Source organism: Apteryx mantelli, chromosome 9, assembly GCF_036417845.1.
Source record: "Apteryx mantelli isolate bAptMan1 chromosome 9, bAptMan1.hap1, whole genome shotgun sequence".
NCBI lineage: Eukaryota > Metazoa > Chordata > Aves > Apterygiformes > Apterygidae > Apteryx > Apteryx mantelli.
This window is the reverse complement of record NC_089986.1, coordinates 7,591,599-7,608,030: the sequence shown is the minus strand read 5'-3', so window position 1 is coordinate 7,608,030 and position 16,432 is coordinate 7,591,599. Positions and strand designations below refer to the sequence as shown.

General features: G+C 38.4%; 1 protein-coding gene across 1 annotated transcript in view; it reads right to left on the bottom strand.

Annotated features, from left to right (window-relative positions):
- NLGN1 (neuroligin 1) overlaps positions 1-16,432 on the bottom strand; it is a 315,250-nt gene that overhangs the window by 206,588 nt on the left and 92,230 nt on the right. Inside the window, exon 3 of the mRNA XM_013945211.1 lies at positions 6,099-6,158. Within this exon, the coding sequence (XP_013800665.1) occupies positions 6,099-6,158 (60 nt within the window). The remainder of the gene's footprint in view (positions 1-6,098; positions 6,159-16,432) is intronic.

The window sequence follows — 16,432 nt, the reverse complement described above, 5'->3', positions numbered from 1 at the left end:
CTGATTTTAATTGTGTACTTACTTTTGATTATCTTTTATTAAGTGTGGCTTTAATTAAAAAAGAATTTCAAAGACGTATGCATGGGATAGTGCTGTTCAAAATCCTTCTCAAATTCAACCCTCTCCGTTCTGTTTTATTCACACACAAGTTTTGAGTGCTGTGATTTGTTTGGCTTTAAACTGCTAGTTCATAACAACTAAGTAGGCCTTACTGTACAGCAGATCTTATTTATATGACATATAGGTGATACTTCTTATTATGGTTTCCATCATCTCCTCTGCTCTGTACCTCTCTAATGTTTGTCACATCTACTTTTTATGTCTGATCTTAATTACGTTTCAGGCAATTTAGGAATAGGTCTGTCTTTTATTCTGTTTGTTACATCACGCAACAGGGAACCAAGTCTGACTGTGACTACCAGCCACAATTGTCATATATAACAAAACATAATTATAGCTTCAGTCATTTGAAGCCGATGTGAATTGGCCATGTGACTTAACAAGTATAATTTGCAGGGAACAACCAAAATAGGAAAGGAAGAAAGCCTACCTAGAGACAACTTAGCACAAAAATATAATCACTTTAGCACCGATGTCACAAGCAGTGCTTTTCCAAATGGCTTTGATGCTACAGAAAATTGTGACATTTTGATGTATTGAGGCAATTTTGTTTTTTGAACATGAAACATCACTGAAACCGTAGAAAACTTTTTAGATTGGTTACTCTAAAATATGTGTTCCTTATATAGAACTTTATATGGATAAAAGTGTAAATATTCCATAATCTTTCTCCCTAAAACTTTTAAGTAGAGCATGGTAACAATCAATACAGCTCTTTTAATCACTTAAGGCACTTTTGAAAGTATTTGACCTTTCAGTTCAAATCTCATATATGCACTGCTATTTTAATAAGTCAGTGCCCTTATCAAGACTAATATGTAGATTTCCATTAATGCCACATTTTTTACATGCAATATAAAGCCAGATGTCCTGAAACTACTGAGGTACCTACTGAACTTCTGTTGGGAGTAGCAGGGAAGTTTTGGCCAAATTTCATTTATTTAAAATACAGTCAGCTCCCATCAAGTTTCAGCTAAATGGAATTATCCCCCCTTTTTTGTATCTGTCAAACCAATGGATCATTTTGTGCATTCTTGAACACGCGGCTACACTTGTCTGAGAGAAAGGGCTTTTATATAATCCTCCATCAGGATCTCAAAGTATATTATAAAATAATAAAATGCAAAGTGATGGAATTTGGTCAGGCCTTTACAGGAAAGCATCTGGAGCAGGTTCTAATTAGAGTGGAGCCTCAACAGCCAAGGAGGCAGTAATTTTAAACTATTAAAATATGAACATATGTCATATTCATATGTGTCATATTCATGAATACGTCAGCAAAAGCCACCAGGCTCTTCACTGTATGAGCAATACCTGGTAGTAATATAAGTATAATGGAGCCCCAAAGAGGTGCTTACAGGTGTGTCAGAATTTTTATTATGCATGTTTTCAAGTGTTAACAACATCACTGTAAAAATTCAGCACAATCTGAACTAAAGTTCTCAGTCTAAAGGGAAAATATAAACTGAAAAATTTAATCTGCAAATGAAATTGGAATCTGTACTACTTGGGAGTTCGAAGCCTAGACTAATGTGAATGGGCGACGGTATGAACAGCAAACGTGAATACGTCTATGTGTATCAGTCAATGACTCCATCCTAAGCGGCAACAGTTGTGTTACTCCAGCCTGGCTGGAACTCATTAGAGGCTATAATTAAGGCTGGAGCATGTGGTTGCCTTGCGAGGTAGACAAATGTGTTCTGCTGTTTACTGACCTCTGAAGTCCGAAAATGTACAGCTAGTGCCAAACTGAAAGATTGTTTCTCTCTCCATTTCTTACCATGACAGTTGAAAACAGATGAAATGCTAAAGTTAGCATTCTATTTTAATACTAATCAAGTGACAGGGTTTTCTGGAGAAGATCCTCCGTTCTGAAATGTGCTTCTTCGCTTGCACCCGTGGAGCTACAGTCTGTTAAACATGAGAAGGGATTTGCAGGTGGATTCTGCATTATTAGCAATTTAAAATTCAAAACTGGATTTTGTTTGTTTTGTTTTGATTTTAAACATGCTCTGGACCAAAGACTTCATTCAATGAAGTCCAACAGTCCATATAAAACAGAGCGTCAGACTAAAATGTTCAGCATGATCACACCGTAACAGCCTGTGAACAAACAGCAGCATCTGTTGATTGTCCTAATTCTCAGAGAAGATTGGGGTGGAGAAGGGAAGAGTAGAAATACCCAGCAGCTACAGAGTGGGGCCCCAGCGCCAAGGCATATGCTTCCAGTTCCTTGCTCTACTGCGGCCATGGCGTCTGCATTCCTCACACTTAGCGTCTGAACTCCTCATTGCTAAAAATGGAATAATAGCTTTCCTCTAGCTCAGAGGGATGTTAGGAGACTGAATACATTAACAACTGCGAGATGCTCAGACAGCATCGGGGGCTGCATGAGGATCCACGCCTGGCAGATTGATGTGCTAGGTGAGGTGTGTATGACAGAACGGTGGATGAGAAGAACCTGGCTGCGAGCAGTCCTTCACGGACGTGTCACACAGCACTAACTACCCAGAAATCCAGTTCTGATCAGCGAGTACATCGGCTGATTAATGATTTGTGTTGCACATTATTTAAGTCATGCTAAGGTTTTTAGCATACAGGAACTAAGGGTGCATAAAGAGTCACCGTTTTTGCTGTATCCAAATTAAATGAAGTTAGACAATTAACTTTAGGACTGCAATAAAAATACTAAAATATTTTAATTTTTAAACTAAGCCTGGTTTCCGGACTATGTGTGCATATGGGGAAAAGGCAGTTTATTTGACTGCTGAGCCACCTGAAGTTAAATTTTGCATCTACACTAGATATTGCTTAGCTGTATGTCAGCAAATAGGCAAATCCACTGCTGCTATAAAAAAGGAAAGTCTAATACTCACTGGTTGCAGCTGCTTTTGTGCCACTCTTTTTGTTGCCTGCTCAGGTAGTTCAATCTGAAAAGTAGGTAAGCAATTTTCAAGTGTAGACACCAAAGGGTTACACAGAAACAAGTCTGCCAGCAGACTCGAGGGGGAAAAAAAAAGACATTTATATATTTTCTGACTTTGCACACATTTTGCACTCATAGAATTTGAAAACACCTTCATTTTTTAAACTGCAAATTTGCAGATCATTAGCTGGTAATGTGCACTACTGCCTTTGGGTCTTTTGAAAACAAAAATGAAAAATGATCTAATTAACCCTGGTCTACTGGTTGCAGCGCATGCCAGAGATCCAAGTTTGATTACTGACTCCAGTCGCTGGGCTGGCAAGGTTTGGACCCCAATGCTATGGTAGTGGCATGTAGCACATGGGAGTAGGATTATCGAACAGTGTTTTAAAATGAAATCTTCTAATCAGAGTCTGATGTTTGAGTGACACGATATGGAATACTTTCTAGGCATTTGAGCCAGGTAGCTGCTATGGAAGATCTTTCTTCAGACAAGGCATATTATAAGGAATGAAAGTGGGAGCTCCGAATTTCTAAAGCAGCACAGAGAGCATCCTGGGCACTTCAGAAATTACTGGACATCTGGTTATGTAGCAGGGATGCTGCACTTACGGGAGGCGATCCTTGCTCACCATATACAGCCCGCTATCCCTAATATTCTAGCTGCATAATTCATTCAGTTTGATATTTATGTTTTCATGTGTAGAATTTGTATCGACTAAAAGCAATCATACTGCGAAAGCGGGCAGTCAAAACCTGACGGGTTTGATGGACAGGTTAGCAGAAATCTTGACAGCGGAGATGGCTTTTTCATTTACCTGTCTCTCTGCCTGCACCTACACCAAACACATATGTCTTGAAGTTTTTGAACTCTTCAATTCTGCCCGTGTAACACAGGCTAGAGCTTCACAGGAGGAGAACAGGTCACAAATGCAGGTTGTCTGATCCTGGTCAGCATACAGGGTTTCTACTAATGCTGCAGACCTTTAAGCAGCCTTCACAGTGCCTACAGATCATAAAAATTTAAATTTGTCCTGTCTCTTTGCGACTCTCAGAAGCAGGAAAGTCTAATTACCGCCTGCATCCTTCTGCTGGCACAGAGGAGAACAAAACTGTCACCTGTATGCCAGAGAGAATTAATCCCAGGCCTACAAATTACAGAGATTTATTAATGTTGTAAATGGGTATTTTCCCCTTCGAGTTTCACTGCTGCGTCCTTACAGCCCTTTCTCTCTACAACAACTGTCAACGTGGGAGACGGGGGGGGGGTTATGGCATGGACACTTGTCCTCCTAGGACGGAGATCACTACTCTCACCTGCCCCTACATACTAAACTGCTTTCTGATAGCAACCACTCTCTGCTGAATTTTAGGAAATGGTCGGAGTAGTCTCTTTTAAACGTGTCTAAGCAGCAACTGACTCAACAAATGTTAAGCCATTACATCTGTCTTGGCAATTATACAGCAAATTAGGAGAGCCATTAAGGTCTGCTGGATGAATAACCCAGGTTTCAAACTGTTTCTTAAAAGATATTGTTAAAACAAGTCAGACTTAGTTTTACAGTGGCTAATTCAATATCACAGGTCTTAGAGACTACACAAGAACGTCCTTTGCTATGTTTTTCTCATGAACTAATGTTTAAAAATGAGTTGGTCTCATAAAGCTAAGTGGATCTGTGATTAACATTGTATCTCTACTCATCCCTGAATAGTATGAGAGCTTTCAAAGGAGTTTTTCAGTTTGATTTTCTTTCAAATATTGAACCAACTGGTCAGCTTTCATTAAAATGCTTAATTTTCACATTTAGGAGAGGGTCAGGATTAATAAGTAAGTATAGAAATTTGTGGGCTTATTTATACTCGATGCTCAGATATTGGTTAAATGCTCATATTTGTCTTCCTACATCTTTCATAAGACTGCAACTTTCTGTTTGACTAAAGCAGTTAATGTACTGTATGACAAAAATTAATTATGAGCCTTACAGTTTACAAGTTAAGCTTTCTCTTAATATCTGCCAAAAAACATATATTAACAGAGAAGCAAGGAGCAACTCAAACAGTCTTATATAGCAATTTGTTTTACTCATTGACCATAAAATATATAAAGTATGTGTTTAAGAATCAGAATTTTGAAATGTATCAGCCTGAAGGGACGAGACCGCTCAGGAGAAAGAGCCTCATGTTATCCTTTCCATTGCCCTGAAAAAAACCCAATCAAATCTGCATAGCTTGTATGATTAATGAGTGTAATCCACAAAATGACGTGCTCGACGTTTCAAACTTTAGCTTTCACTGGTTATTAGTGTTTTCTAAGGATCAGCACAAGCAGATGGGCGTCTTTATGTGCCGGTGCTGTAGAAAAGAGACCGGGCCAGTTTCGTTTGGAGGACACCAGTTGAGCTCCGCTGAAGTCGAAGGTGCTACACAGAGCCCCACCACCTGAGAAGACCACCCCAGGGCTACGTCCGGTATCACAGGACGGGGGCCGAGTCTGACACTTATTCGTATTTGTTCATAGCAATGTAAGTGGGAAGGTTTTGTATCTGGGGAAATTCAGTTGCTTAAGAAACACTTTCTAAGAGTTTTTGCATTTTCCCTTCTATAAACACAACAGTTTATATGTTTATCAAACTGAGATCAGTTGGTGAAAAAAAGAAACATCTTTGTACTTGGTGAAATACATAGGGTTAGAAAACATGCAAAAAGGTGTACAGAGAAACTTTAAAAGAGTGTTAGTTCAAAGAGTATGGACAAAATTCAGTCAAAAGGTGGGATGCAACATATCAAAAGTCCATTTCAAGAAAACAAAAAACCCTCCTCTTTAAATATTGTTACTGTTTTGTATAAAAACGTAGAACTTAACAACATTCTTTCTTTTAAAAAATTAAAAAAATATATATATATATGTATAACAACAAGCAAGAAGACAAAACACATCAAAAATGGGAATAAAAAAAACTCTTCAAAAGAAGACAAGAAGTCAAAAAAAGAGGGGAGAAAAAAGATTTTCAGGGATCCTTGTCATGCAAATCAGTTTGGCGGCAAAAAATACCTTCATCTTCAGCACCGTCATTATCACCTAAATCATCTGTCTGTTTCTTTGTAAGGGGACCTAGGATTAAGAACGGAGAAAATGGAGGAAAAAAAGACAATTCAAGAATATACAAGACTGAGGAAAAAAACAGTGAATATTAAATTCCCGTGGATGTTTCAAGAAAAACATTTGCAGGGAGGGAAATCTTAGTTTATAACAACCAATTTTAAATCATGTTTTTCAAACATTACAGCAAAACCTTCCCTAGGGGGTATGGCTATTAGAAACATCTAGCACAAGAATCAGAGAGTGCCCAGTGCTTTATTGTTTTTAAATGAAGAATCAAAGCTTTGTTTACTAAAAGCATACCCACAATAAACCACATTTATCCACTTAATTTAATTGTTTTTTGTTATTAGAAATAGCAGAGACAAAGACTGCCAAATTCTCTCTTGCATTTGATGCAATAAGGTAGCTAATAAATGTCTCGACAGTTGGTTAAAAGAAAATTTTCCATGAAATGCTAATTCACATTTCTAAGTTCAACCATTTAAGCTTACACTTTACAAAGATAAGCAGGGGTTTGGCTTTAGTTTTTTTCTTTTTTCTTTTTGACACACTCATTACATTCTATTTTAAATAGAACTGTAGTTTCCCTTAAAACCTTTGACTACCTGCTGAGATATTTGTAAAGAAACATGAAATATGTAAACTAGAAACAAGAGTGAAATTCTAGCCCAACTGAAGCAATGATTTTGCCATCGATTTCAATGGGACTAGGGTTTCACCCAAACTATACAAAAGCTGTGTTGAATAGGGAATTTCAATTTTAGCTTGGGCAGGACAGACAATATCATAATTCCTTATTTCTGTAAATGGATTGCAAGACAAAATTCTTTCATGCCCAGCACCTATATTATTAACAAGCATTAATAGATTCATCATATTTTCCAGTTGGAAAAACGTCCGCTCCTTTAGCGAGTAATAAAAATATACACCAGAAGGAAAGTCAAAGGTCATACTGAAAATATTTTCGTCATATATTTTACACACTTATGCACAAATAAAAGACAGTTGGAACTCAGCATTATCTTTCCCTTTTTTTCATAGCTTTCTCATTTCTATGACATTCTGTAATTTGCATGCAAAAAAGCAATCAGTACAAACACAGGACTAAGGAAAAAAAAAAAAGCCAGCCAAGGACAGAGTAGAAAACAAGAACCTTCTCATGCATAAAATAACAATAGACAAAAACAACAACAAAAAAAGAGATGAACAGTATGCGTTGATATTTGCAGTAGATGTAGGCAAACGACATGCATTAACTCTAAAGCACAATGAAGGAGTATTAAAACACTCGTATTTTAAAAGCTCTATATTTCTGTTATTTTACAAGATATTAGTCATTCAACATTAAATGTAGAGTTTCTAAGCAGAGTACTATGTATTTGGTGCATTTAAAAAAAATTCAGAAGATGTTTGTACCAGGTGCATGGATTTGAGAAACACAAATAACCCAGGAGGTACTGTGAGATTAACTGTAAATTTAGGAACTGGACCATATTATTGAAAACCACAGCTGAATACCTTAATTACTACATCAGTCAGGAGTGTAGTTTTAAGCTCATTGTAAGCACATTAAACTAGAATTATACATCAGAAATTAAACAAGAGTATTTTATAGTCACCACTGCAAACAATTGTTCTGTTTAGTACAGAACCTTGGTGAATGCAGTAACTTCCTAAAAAGAACCCTGAAAATAATCTTTACAATATATGATAGCTGGATAACATGATCCTATCTGAATGCACATATTGAAATGACTTGCCGCCCATAGCAACTTTACTTCTGAAAAAGAATATGTATAGCTAGAAAAGTAAAAGATGTAGGCATGGTAATAACAATAATTTCATGGTGGGTTTTCAGCACAGTGTACAGGAAGAATGATGTTAAAATTCTAAGAGCTATGCATTTAATAGCCATAGATAGCCAGACACAGTCAAAATTATATATATGTACACATTGTAATGGTTTCTTGATACCTTAAAAATTTTAAAAAATCTCCAGAAGAGAACAAAGTAGCATCTGCAAAGGCAAATGGCATACACTTCTCTAAAGTAGCACAGAGAAGGACAATTTCTTTTCTAGCACGGAACCAAGAAAATTAACGTTACATACATTTTTCTAATAGATGGCCTTTGTGTGGTGTTTTGCATAGGTCATAGTTCCAGGTCTCAACAGCAGTCGTATAGTGCATCAAACATCTCAGCACAAACGGTCGATTCCATACTATACATGATTTTACACTACAGTGAAACATTACTGGAGGTAGCTCTTAAAAATAACCTGGGTAATTTTAGTATTTATGTCCTTGCAAGGTTCTCTGAAAGTCAGAGATTGAACCATCTTCCCTATAATCATGCAGCAATACACATTACATACAGATACCTCTTGGCAAAGGGACTATCTATCTGAACTGTTTTCAAGCTGTCATAGATTAAGCATGCTTTCTTACGCAGCTGTATCTCTATTTTGCAATAAGGGGGCTGCACTTGCCAGATGCCCTAAGCAGGACGACTCGTCCCTGATGGAGCCCCGCGGCAGTCCCACCAGGCACCATGCAGGGTATTCTGCTAAGAGAGACACGAGACATCAATCCCGCTGGGAGTTTACTCCAACCTGCGAATATGACGGACCACATTCCTTATATTTCAGCAAGCTAACCTAGAGAACCATAAACCAAAGGCTTTGGGCAAATTTTCTAGCCCTGAACCATTGCTTCCTGGATTTACAATGACGTACGAGGTCTGGAAACCAGAACACAGCTCAGTCCTCAAACACCAGGTGCAAAACTACTCACCTATTTGCTATACCTTTCCTATACATACAGGTATGCAGTGCAACTTAATTTGTATTTGTAAATTCTTCTGCAATCCCTAGAAGAAACATTAGCTCAAGAATTATTGTGCACATGGCCGTCTAAAACAGCGTCCGGCAACGCAGAGTGGTATAACCTTAAAGTCTCAAAGCAGCCGCAGAGCTGCGAGTTTGGCTGTGCTGCATGTTGCCCATTTCACGTCTAGCTGCTGAAGAGGTTCCCCAAAATCATGAAAGTGGTATTAGAGAAGCTCTGGATTAGGCTTCCCCCTGTTTCAGCAATAAATCTCATTCTAAACCATTAAGGAATGGTTTTTGCTTCTGATTCTCCAGATAACAGACTTCATTGACTAAATATTACTGCTGTGTTTGCAGGATCATAAATAAAGATTGAAGTCTTGAGCCCTTACACAGGAGGAAACATGCTGAAATTACTACCAGTTAACAGAATAAAATTGTATGGAAAGATCCAACAAAATGTAACACCAGTAACCTTTCTAAGTAAAAATAAATCAGGACTGGAATTGCGTAGCAGTTATAATTCTTGGTTATTTTCTGCAAGTTTGAATTAATATTCTACAGAAAGTTTATGATTTTATAGGTTAAATATATCCCTCATTTCTTTAGCCCTATCCGTTTATTTACTATTTGATACTTCAGGGTTTTTCCCCAATTTTAAGACTCTTTTCAGGTGCCAGAAACTAATTTTGAAAATTCGGATACTAAGACATGGTGGACTAGGAACCAGAAAAAAAAAGGGGGGGTATACATTTTCCGGAATTATGACTACCAAAAAAAGTGTCTTTTGCCCACAATTACTTTCCACTGTTGTTTCACTGTAGCTTCTCTTCACACTTGGTGAAGGTTCACTCTTTCCTTTTATTCTTTGACTATTCCACCTACGAAAACAGGCATCTATTAAGACAAGACTGTTTTACTATCTTTAAGATACTAGCCTTCAAATAGTGCTATTGCCTATAGTTGCCTTATAGTGCTAGCCTAAATTTTAGCTAAAGTTTATACAATAAATAAATATTAAGTATCAGCAGAGTAAGCAAGCACCATAAATAATGTAAAAAAAGAAGGGGGGGGGAGACTGAAGCCTCTAAAATGCTGACGCAAAGATGGTTTACTTTATCAAGAGGCTCTTTAAGGTTTAGTTTCCCTTTGCTGCATGCCTATAACTCCCATTAATGCTAATGGAAAGCAGACCCCTTTGTCAGCTGGAAAAGAAGGAAAAGCGATTACTGCATTTTATGTCTCCTAAACTCAATGAACAGTCTTACTGTAAAACCTAAAGGAAAGCTGTGTGCAGGAGGAACTCCTTATGAACACTTTACTCATTTAATTTGAAAACCGTTCGTACATTATTGAAAGTATTATTCAAATACTTACTCTATTTGTACGGCAATTGATGCTAAGCAGGTAACAAAATGCATTTTAACATCTCCATAACTGACCCCTTTACGTTTGTAGGTGGCCTTCCTTGCTCAAAAGGAGAGAAATATCATACTTCTTGCTCAGTTAGCTGAAGAGTAATTATGTGCTCTGAAATAATTAAAGTCCAGCCATATTAATACTGGTTTTTATCATTCTCTTTGATGCTGGACTAATGTACTTTAGCTCCCAAATACATTAAAGCTGATTATAAATTCTCTCTTTGTGGTCTCGATTCGGCAGAAATTATCTGTGACCTTTTGTAGCACGTGCGTGGGGGAGGCATGGAAGCTGCGGATGTCATTAGCTTTTCGGCCTGGGAAAGCTATTCATCATTTAAAAAGTCATACCGCAAGTTGACATCATTTTGTAACACAACAGTACAAATCCTCTAAACTTAATAAATTTGTGCTTTTGTTTTCATCTACTGTTTTGGCCAAAATGTTCTCTTTTGGTAATAGAAAAAGTGGGATAGAAAAAGGACCTCTGACATTAGGTTAGGTAGACTCCACGGATCAAATAATTTAAAACAAATCATCATACTAATAGTTATTCTTTGAGTTAAGTCATCTGATCAGTAAAGAGAAAGAGGTGAGATTAAGGCAAAATACTGCAATAACACAGGTATTAGGATAATTCACTAAATGGGTTGCAACACCATGGAATCTGTTGGTGAACACGTTATATACAATTATATATTTACCTTTAAACCTAAACAAACCTCCATCCATCCATTGCTATTTCTTCTTTATTAATTCAGTTTTTAACTGAGCATTAAAGTGAAATTACCTTTCTAGGCACTACCTTCTCAGGTCCAAATGTGAAATAACCAATCCTTTGTTATTTCAATTATCATTTTTATGCAATATAGACTCTCCAGTTAGAAAAATCTGTGCTGAATTATCAGTCTAGCAGATGTTAGCTGAGGCACAATAACATGTTGCACCTATTTCATGTTTTTAATTTAAAAGAAATTAATGATGAGTTATAATTAACAATATTCAGACCTCAACATTGTCAGTGAAGAGAATTCTAAAATCAAAATCTTATATGCTGAAATTAAAATATAACTGTATAACAGTTTCTCTTATAAATGTAATGGCAAATTGGGAAGATACAGCACAATAGTCATCTGATGAATAGTTTTATAAAATCATTCTCTTTCATTTAAAAATTAGAAAGATGTCAGTGGAAAGAAAGGAACTAGAATTCCTTACAGAGAAGACATTCAGAAGGTACAAATGGCAGCTGGGTCTTAAGAAACACTTAACTGAAAAAATACCTCTTTGTATTATCATACTTTGTTGCAACAGACAAAACAATCTGCTTTATATTTCTCTTTATTACCGGCTTGCTTTCACCACATGAGCGCTTCTTTCCTTGTTATTTCTCCCCTGTAAATTCCTTTTATTTGCATACGGTGCTTACTGGGAGGGTGCATCAGCAGGGCTAAGCCCTGCTCTCCTCTCCTTTTGGATGAAAACACGTGCACGCATGTTTTAAAAGCGAACGACAGCACAAACCTCAGTAGTTTTGCCTCTTGCTACCTGATCTGGGATGACGATCAAGTGCTGTCATTAGAGCTGCGAGTAACTCAAATTTGCACGGGCGAGTGAATGACAGGCGCGAAGCGAACCCACAAAAGGGCTGCCAGCTCTCGTCGAAAACTTGCATCTGCGGCTGCTTTGTCACCGGAGACGCTATTCCGACACTTCGAGACTAGCTCCTGCCGCGTCTCCTGCAACAACACGCCGCGGAAGCGTCGCGCAGAAAGACCGGCTAATCCTGAACCTCTTTAGTCACGAGACCAAGTGAAGCCTGACCGCAGGCTCTCCGTAAATCCCATTCCCTTTGCAACGAGCCTCTCTAAACACGCAGTTGCCCTTTCAGAAGGCTTTTGGTTAGGTGCGCTGCCTTGCGCGCCCCTGTCCTACCCACCGAAAACAAGCTGCATTGGAGAGGGGAGAGGAAGACGCTCATTCATTTCCTTTCCGTTGACGGGAAGGGTGGTGGGCCGTCCCTCCCTCCCTCCAGCAGAGGAAGGATGCTTCAGATGGACCAGGACTCTCCTGGCCAATATCGGCAGAGAAAAATAAAGCCTGTGCACCCAAGGAGAAGCCCCGCGGCTGGAGTACGCTGCCTCGGAGGTGAGGGGTGGGCAGGCGGCAGACGTGAGGAATGAGATGTGCAACCCGCTCCGGGGCACTGATCATTACCATCTACCACTCTAGTGCCACCTCACTTGCCTGTATCACAAGTCCGCGCAGCTCTTAACATCTTGCTTGCATTAATAATTCATGCTGTTTTACGGATGCTCATATTGCAGGGTGACACACAACTATAATGAATTCAATGCAACATTACACAGCTGTTCCACCACCTGAAATGCAAGATCATGAATCAATTCTCTCTCCCCACAGGTAATGACTTCACTGCAGGTCCTAACGAAGCATGACTTATGCACAAACTTAACTTTAAGCATCCGAGTAAGTTCTTGGAAATCAACAGGCTAAATCTCCTGATAATGTAAAGACAGATCCACTAACATTAACAGAACTGCTCCTACTTGCACCTAGGCCAGGAGGTCAGCTCAGATGTTAAAATTAAGCAGGACTGAGTGTGCCAAATTTCTATCTGGTAAAACTTCCCTCAGTTATTCAGTGGATAAATCTATCAATAAATAAAATTTCACTCTCTTGAACATATTATCAAAGTACTGTGATTAAATTAAATTTTCTCTGAATAAATGCGTTACCTTTTAGTCTATTTACATACATAAAAACAAAATGCTAAATTCATGTTCTGCAATTCTCATAGTCAAATTGCTTCCTGTTTTTAAGGAAAATATGAACTCTTTTTAGGCTACATGCCTAAAAAGTGGTCATATTTAGCTCATGGACTAGAACTGAAGATTTGTAATTTAAAGGTCCAAACTTCAATTCCAAAGGGAAGATTTGTAACTGCCATCTATCTACCAACACCAATCTCCACTGTCTTTCCAAAGGTCTCTATATTGCTGCTGTAATGGCAATGCAAGTTAGGATGCAGTAAGTGAAGGATGCTTTTACAGCATAAGGATATATGAAGAGACACTAACAACTGAAAAACCACCATCAGTTTAGGTAAAACTGGTAAAGTCTGGGCTCTTTGCTGCTGTTTTTGTGTTGCTTTTTGCATTTTTTTCAGATGCAAGTAGGAAGCTCATCAACAACAATACATTGTGAGAATGCACTCTCTGCTACCACTTGCCTCAAATACCAAAATATGATTAAAACCATACTTAAAAATTAATCTTATTTTACTTTTTATTTCATTATCCCCTTCTGTTCTCAGACCTGAAATGGAAAAGATTTAGCCCAAACCAACGATTTGTCAAATAAATGTAACCTCTGTTAGGTTTAGGACTCTGAGAAGGAGTAAGCAGTCCAGAACAGCCTTGACGGGCTAGGAGAACTGCGGGATCCTTGCACAAGCGATACCATTTGCTAGGGACAAGCGTTGTCAGTCTTCCCTCTGCTGGAAATGCCTTATCCCCAACTAATTTTATTAACTGCAGAGGCTGTGGTTGCAGCAGCTATATAGTTTGTTTATGGCACAGCTGAGCGTACAGTGCAGCTCTCCTGAGACCCAGTTTCATATCCTAAATAGCGGAGTAAAATGCTCTTCATGTAACCATGTAATTGAACATTGCAGAGAAAATCAAGTTAATTGTGCATAATATTTTTATATAGAATTCAGAATGAAATAAGTTCTCCTGCCCCTTTCCCCAATATGCTTCATGTCATCTGGCCTTCAGCCACATGCTTTTGAGCTCTATACAATGTGTTGTACCACTGTTACCTGTGCAGTATTTAGAAATCCAGTTTCTCTCATACCTCTGAGTTCATAAAAAATATGCCAACCAAAAGGTTGCTGACCTTGGTACCTACGGCACAGGGTTTCCTCGTTCTTGCTCTCCTACCCAGTTTTGTCTCAAGTGAGCTCAAGGGCAGCGATAACACTTCAAAATCTGATACTCTGCTTCTCTTCTATCTATTTGCATATAGGGACATGCTGAAACATTTCTGAACATCCAACAAGTTTCTTCCCGGAAGGTAAACATGGATGCTTTTCTTTCTGTTATATATGGCTATATATACAGGCAGAATCTCAAATCTTCCTCTGTCTCATTTTAGCACAGAGATGTTTTTTTCTACAGATCTGAAGCTCAAAGCATTACTGAAATATAAACAGAAATGCATTAAAGAAAATTAAAAAAATACCGATATTCATAATGTAGTGCTCAGAACTACAGTCTTTCCATTTATCTGGAACTTAAAAAAAGTAAAGATATTTCAACTTAAATGTTTCTCCACTATCCAAAGCTTTGAAGGCTTCCTTAAAAGATGCTTTAGTTGGTCACCAGTTTTTAGAAATGTAATTATATCTGCTCTCATTACCACACCTTTTGACAGATTCAAAGCGCACAGCTCTGAGAAACAGTGATGGGAGAACTGAGGGAGAGCATTTATTTAAGAAGCTGTCAAAAGAAAAGTGCAATTTCCCTTGCCTCACATATTTTCTCATATTTACATACTGTATTTTTAGAAGAGCTTAATTTTAGGCAGGAAAACTCAAAACACCTCTGCAACGGAGCAGCCACAAAACGAGAACAATACAGCCAGCTCTTGAATATTAGCAGGATCAAATGCTTGTCATAAAAGAAATTATTTTCGTTTTGACATGTTTTCAATAGCAGCATAGTTCTTGTTTTGAAACTACAGTTGACTTGTTCTGCATGCAATATTAAGGATTCCCAAACGGATAGATGAAGTCCTTATACTGAACGGAGCATGAAAGGCAGTCAGCACATCACTTCTAATATAGCAGAAGTCGCAGACAAGAGGCGATACCTGGGACCGTATATTTACACAGCTACAGTAGGCTCCAACATAAGGACAGAAGGCTCAAAACTCTCGCAAGTAGAAGCTTTCCCTTCCTGCTTTCTATTTAATAATTGATTATCTTAACACAGAAGTTGGTAAACAGGAAATGATCAATAAAATAAAGCAGATTTACAAAATGTCAAGCCTGAGTCTACAATATATTACTTAGAAAGGCATAGCAAATTTAAGAGCAAAATGTCAGAGCAGCCCTAGCTTCCGCTTTCACAAAAGTCATCTAGGCGAGGGTTGACAGTTTAGGGATAACGTAACATTTCCGATTCTTTATCTGCTGCCAATGCCAATGCCCTCCAGAGGGGAGCAACGCAGTGCACACCGGATAAAAGCACAGGTTTCTCAGCATTTGACAAAAGGTATTCTCGCTTCAATTCCCCCCCCTCCCAAAATCTACTTATGATCGCAGTGTCGACACAGTTTCAGGATTTTTATAATGAGATCTCTTTCGTTTCTTAACGCTGATCCTAACTAGGTATAATATACTTTCATGTCCTAACATAAACAGCGTGAACAAGTTCAAACGATGGCCTGCGGTTTCACTCATAGGTCCCTCTGATAATAAAACCAGTAATTAAGTAAGGCATTTCATAACAAGTACACGTACATCATCATTAAGTTAGTGACTTAATCGCTTAATATCTTTAGTGATAATTTATTTTATGGTATAGTCCCTGATACAACCAGAATATTTGCTGTTTCGAGAGTAAACAAATCTATGGGGGCGTTTCTGAAAACGAGCAAGAAAACAGCCCTTATGACCCTTTCTCAAGTCAACCAAAGTTAGAGGAAAAATGCTGCCGATGATGCAAGCTCCATCGTGTTGAGCAGAGCGAACCCCTGTAGCAAGCAGAGCAAACTCCTGGCAACAGAAAGACACTTTAGACCGTCAAAGTACCAAAGGAACGGGGAAAGCAAAAGTTATTCCCCTCACAGATAGCTACCAGCCTGCTCCCGAGGGGCAGCGGGAGGAGGGTGCTGATGCTCACGGACCCACCAGCGGTACAATCCGCGTTTTGGTTTCCACTCCGGGATCACTAAGGGAGAATGGCCAATGCTGCAGCAGAAGTAGGAAAGCAGGAAGGCAAAATTTTAAAGTT